This window comes from Aplysia californica, unplaced genomic scaffold (genome assembly GCF_000002075.1).
Source record: "Aplysia californica isolate F4 #8 unplaced genomic scaffold, AplCal3.0 scaffold02760, whole genome shotgun sequence".
Taxonomy (NCBI): Eukaryota; Metazoa; Mollusca; class Gastropoda; order Aplysiida; family Aplysiidae; genus Aplysia; species Aplysia californica.
Window position 1 is genome coordinate 1 of NW_004800030.1, and position 5,564 is coordinate 5,564.

At 40.1% G+C, this 5,564-nt stretch overlaps 2 protein-coding genes across 2 annotated transcripts; both read left to right on the plus strand.

Moving 5' to 3' along the window:
* Positions 1–64: 64 nt before the first annotated feature.
* On the plus strand, positions 65–2,289 carry LOC106014127. The gene is made up of 2 exons (XM_013091186.1): positions 65–308; positions 2,025–2,289. The coding sequence occupies exons 1-2, from the start codon at positions 127–129 to the stop codon at positions 2,287–2,289; spliced, it is 447 nt and encodes a 148-aa protein (XP_012946640.1). The 5' UTR covers positions 65–126.
* A 1,292-nt stretch (positions 2,290–3,581) lies between these two features.
* Positions 3,582–5,527, plus strand: LOC101852080 (the record flags this gene model as incomplete). Its single annotated transcript, XM_005113490.3, has 4 exons — positions 3,582–3,741; positions 4,051–4,132; positions 4,589–4,813; positions 5,291–5,527. Coding segments are annotated over exons 1-4 (659 nt in total), but the record flags the coding sequence as incomplete, so codon positions are not given.
* Positions 5,528–5,564: the final 37 nt, after the last annotated feature.

Consider the following 5,564-nt stretch of genomic DNA (forward strand, 5'->3'; position numbering starts at 1 on the left):
ATGACTACTACTACTACTACTACTACTACTACTACTACTACTACTACTACTACTACTACTACTACTACTACTGTCAAAAGTACCATCAGTTGCATTTTATTTAATGTTATATTTTTTTCCAGAAACATGCAAGGCTTCTCTGACTTTGTCAAAATCTGCTACCCTCCTGCAAACCTTGCCCAGGTATCAAGGAAATTCAACGATGTGATACGTCTGGTCTGCGGCGATTCACCCATGTTTAATTGTTCACTCGTACTCACTGATCACTGTTTTGCAAATGTGGATGAATCGACGAATCTGCAAGATTAGTAAGAGCATATTTAATCAATTCTTAAAATGGCTGTCTTCTTTTTTCTATTCTTGTCCCCGTCCCCACCCACCCCTCGCTCCCAGATCCCACCCCTTATCTGGCCTCAAAACTCAGTTCTTCTCTTTTGTTTTAGTTTTAGTAGAGGTTTTACGGCGCTCGCAACTGCATAAGGTCATATGAGCGCAAGGGGTGGATGTCAACAGAGAAGTCCTTACTGAGAATCAGGATTACTCTGCTCACCTTTCTTGCTTCAACAGCCCAAAGTCTGCTTCGACTATCAAGGCACACCGGAAATAGAGGGTCACAAGAGTGTGACAAACATACAAGAGAAGTAGAGGGAAAATGATAGTAAGGATTAGGACAGAAAAAGCAGCATTTCTCTGTTGCAGTTCAGGCACAGTTATGAGCGTGACATAGATGAATCAGCCCATCTACAATTACAATTCTACTGTGCATAAGAACATGGTTAATGTCCCCCGTTTGGGAATGGCCTAAAGACTCTTCAGGCAGTAGCACCGCTTCGAGGGGTGAGTTCTTAGCTTTAATTATCATCCCTTTTTGTGTAGGCGTTTTACACCCCTATGAATACAATCTACATGTAAATTATGTTGGAGGCGGGTTTCGACCCTGCCTGTTGGTGTCAACCGGTGTTCTGCGGGCTACAGCGTCCCCACAGAAAGACCAAAACACTTGATAAAAATGCTCCCCACACAGGAGTCGACCTTAGGCCTCCTGGTGCGACAGCGAACTGCTTAACCACTAGACTACAGACGCCGGTAATCATCATCAGTACTGCTTTCGTAATCATCCTCATCTGTAAGCCTAGAATAATAATAATATACACATTAGAACTTTACTTAATATATCGTCTCCTACTCAGTGGGCTCAGTCAGCAAATGCACTTTTCTATAGGAGATAATAAAATAAGAGAGTTAAGTGTATAGAACCGAAATCAAAACATGACGCATCAAGGAATAACAGTAAGAGGAATATCATTTCAAACAACACCATCAGCCACAACAACATCTTCAGCAACAACAACAACAGAAACAACAACAATAACAACAACAACAGCAACAACAAGAACAACCACAACAATTCCAACAACTACTATTATTGCCACCATCACAACTACTGCTATTCTTACTATGACTACAACTATGAGTGGTCGTTATAAATCAGCATCAAGGCCCTGTTGTGAAGGAGGTGGCATACGTCTACCACCAGCAGGCGGTGGCTGTTAAGGCCAAAGTGAGACAGACATACTCGGCTATTGTGGCCATAGGTAAAGATCTGGTATTGGTCAGCTGTCAGCTAAAGGTGTCATCTCTGACTCAGAGGTTGACGCTTAATGAACCTCCAGCGCTCATGGTCACCAGATGCCGTTCCACACTCTGCTATACCCAGGCCATTCCATGTCTTAATGTTGCGGTGACCAATGAGGACTTTGCCATACAGAATGATCTTATACAAAAGATGAACCTACAGTAGTACTACAGAAAGAAAATTCCCCAAGATACACTCCAAAAAACTGTGACACACAAACAATATAACGCAGGATAAAACGCGCTCATACTCCTTTTATTATGAAGGTATGTTATTTATTATAATTATGAATGATATCTATTTATTATATAGGTATTTCCTATATTCAGTTATTCGGTTGAATTCTTTTAACCTTAATTTCTGTATCATTGTTTCACATCTACATCAGCATCGACGCAGAAGTATGCGTGAATACAACCTTCCCAAAATATGGCTGTGATGGCCTTGTTCATCTCGAAGCGCTAAATTCTATCAGGGCCTTCAAAGCCTATAATTTGGCAAGGGTGCTAAATGGAACGAATGGAACGAACGTGACTCAGCCTCTAAGCAACGCTACCTGCGGCTGTGACCCTGTTGCTGCAGTGCATTGCGTCATGGACGTTCAGCACATGTCCAAGCAGCTAACACCGGACTGGAATCGAGTCTGCCCGTGAGTACTCACAGGGGAGAAATACGCGTACTATTCGCTACCAGAGTTCCATCTGCTCCCCCCTCCCCCCCCCCCCCCCCAGATTTTTTTACTTGGTCTAGAGGCACAGAGCATTTTGCTAGATCTATCTCCGTTGGAGACGTCTCCGGATATACGAAGTCCCTTCTCCTCCATCATGCTTTTTACGTCTAGTATTTAGTTTTTCCCCTACAAACGTGAACATAGCGAGTTAAAATATAACATAGGTGAAATGAGACATAGGAACACCAAATGTGACATGCAATTTAAAATGCGTTCAATTGTGAAAATTGACATTTCAAATGTGAATGTATGTTAAAACAATTGTGACATTGCAAGTGCAAATGTAACACGGCTGTAAAAGGTTTCAAAACAACAATTTTTCCATTTCCCTATCTCCCTCTCCAGTAGAGATACTGGCTTGAGATGGTTTGAAGCGAATGAATTAATGGAAACAATATTTATGAAAAGAAGGCTACTCATTGCTTTCTGTAGCAAATAGCAATAACAAACAAATACCATTCCTCACCCATTTGCCCCAAGTATGTATAGTATTTCCCCTTCAGCTGTGAACATAGCGAGGTGAAATATGACATTATAATTTGAACATTCAGTGTCACAAAACTTCACCAACGTTATATTTGCTCTTGCTTTGTCACATTTGAACTTTTTGAGTTCACATTTGAAGGGAAAATACTATAGAGCGTATAGATTATGTAAAAACAGAAAAAGAACGTTTTCATCTCTCTGGCCATGGTCACTAAATTTAAATCAAAGGTTACAGTGTACCAAAAGTTAAAGAAAAATATGTATTCTTTTTTTTTAAATTAAGGATGTTTAGAAAATGCTTTACGGTTTTAAAAATGTATCATGTTCTTATGTAACCCATGTTGACCTCTGTGTGGAAAATGAAAGCAACTTTTGAAGGTAGAGCTAGAAATAACGATTGTAATGTAATCTCACCAGCCATATTTGAAAGCTGCTGCTTTCACAAAAGGGTTTAGAACGTGTGCTGCATTCGCTCATTTTATATTAAAAGAAACAACAACAACCAAACCACCCCCTTTAAAAAGAAACAACAGCAAACAAACAAACAACACACAACACAACCCCCCCCTCCAAAATTAAAAAAAAAAAATTAAAAAATAATAAAATAATAACAGCAGCACAAGACCCACATGTTTTTATGGTACAGTGGATGTACTCTGAATCCAGTATTAACCTAGCAAGGTTGCCGTCAAAATAATTACGTTACCACTTTCAATTTATTCCGAACAGACATGTCACACAGTCGCTAACAGGGATGGAGAAACTTATTCAGTCATGAAGAAAGGTTGCGTGAGCAGAGGGCAGTGTATCCCAGGTTGCGAGGACGGTGTGTGTACGTTCTGTTGCGAAACAAGCAAGTGTAACAACGTATCTTACGGGCCCATCGAAGGTAAACCGATTCTCTGGAAAGTGTGGTCCAAATCTAATTGTTGTTACGTTCCCTTCTGTTTGTTCTGTGCTGTCTTTCAGTTTTCTGCTATGTTTATCTCTTTCTTTTCGAGACTCGTCCGTATTTCCCTTGTTCATCCACTGCTTTATTCTGCTGCATGTTCTCTGTCGTTTTTCAACAGTTCAGCTCTTTTAAAGTTGATCTTTCATTTGCAGGTATTCTTTTCCTTTTAGCAGAGAAGATACAGTGTAATAACAAATAATGTATGTTACTAATCTCCCGTTTCTGTTCCCATAATTTGTTTTTCAGGTTCCTGTGATGTGAGAAAATTTTCACAGTGTCTGCTGTCTATCGGTGTTGAGTATGCGGAAAACAATAGACTTGAGTGCAGGTGAGAAAACAACAGATTGAGAGTTAACCTCACATTTTACTGTCTTTGGGACACGTCCACTTGAGCTTTCCATTCGAAATTTACATGACGTCTACGCGCATCCAGTCTCTGTAGGGCCACGGTGCATCGCCAGTACGTCTTGCAGCAAAAACATAATATTATCAGGAACTGGTGGATGGGTGGAGTGGGGGTGGGGGTGGGGGGGGGTGGGGGCTCATGTAAACCTTTACCTTGTGTTCTAAGACTTTTGAAGAGGGTAGACGTCCCTGGAACGGGCAATGGTTTTGATTACAATTTTTTTTCAAGAAGAAAATCCCTCTTCCTCTATTTAACTATTAAAGACACCCCTTTTTACGTGTTAGATGAATAATTTTGAATGAATGAATAATAATGATTTTAACATTTATACATAATTCTTACCTTGAAATAATATACCTGACAATTTTTTTTTTTCAGTAAAGCAGAGCTGGCGCTAGAGTGTGTGAGGAAAGTGGAAAAAGACTGTGAGCTGGGCGGAAATGTAGAATTGACTAAGATCATGCAAAGTATCAACATCTCCATCGAGGTACAGCAATGTCTCATCAAAGAATCGAATCAGACTTGCTCCCAGAATCCTATCCTGACCAGCTACAACTATATCTACACTTTTGGAGCCACCCTAAGAAAAGATGAGCTCTGCAGGTGAGGGTTTTATTTTTACTTCTGATTTGTGTTTTTGAACAGCAATTGATTTTTAGAATATTTTCACCTTTGAACGACTTTCTTTTCTTTTCATCTTGTTAAAAAATTAAAGCAATGGTTATATCTCGTCATATTATATATTGTATTGTACAGTATTGTATTGCATTGTATTGTGTCGTATTCTATAATGTTCTATTCTATGCTATTAAGCGATTAGCTCATTTTAGAAGTTTCGAGAACATAAAAAGTAAAGTTCTCAAGTCAGAACCATGACTTGAGCGCTCGTTGTTTTCAATGAAAAGCTCAGAAGGAAGTAACAAAGCATTTCGGAACTATACTATAATTGGCCTCACGATCTCTTTATTCGATACAGCAGCAAACAGCTGAGTTTTCCTGTCTGAGGAGAATTGCCACAAGTACGAATACATTATAATGTTTCCTTTCGCACGATGAATAAATTTTTTTTCTTTCGCACAGAGTGTTGCGCGAGAACAGAGAACAACTTAAGATAGCCAACAGAACCTGTACCGTGGGTGAGTTCCGAGCAATCAACAGGACAATGCTGGATGTAGAGAATCTGATCGGGGACATCAACTGCTCCAGCTCCACTGGAGACGTGGTCAGCAGTAGATGCACCCCAGTCAAGGCGATTGAATGCGCTTTGGTTGTTATGAACGTCACATCAATCGATAGCATCACCTCACTGACATGCACGTAAGTACTGACACAGCACCATACCATACCTTGTCTC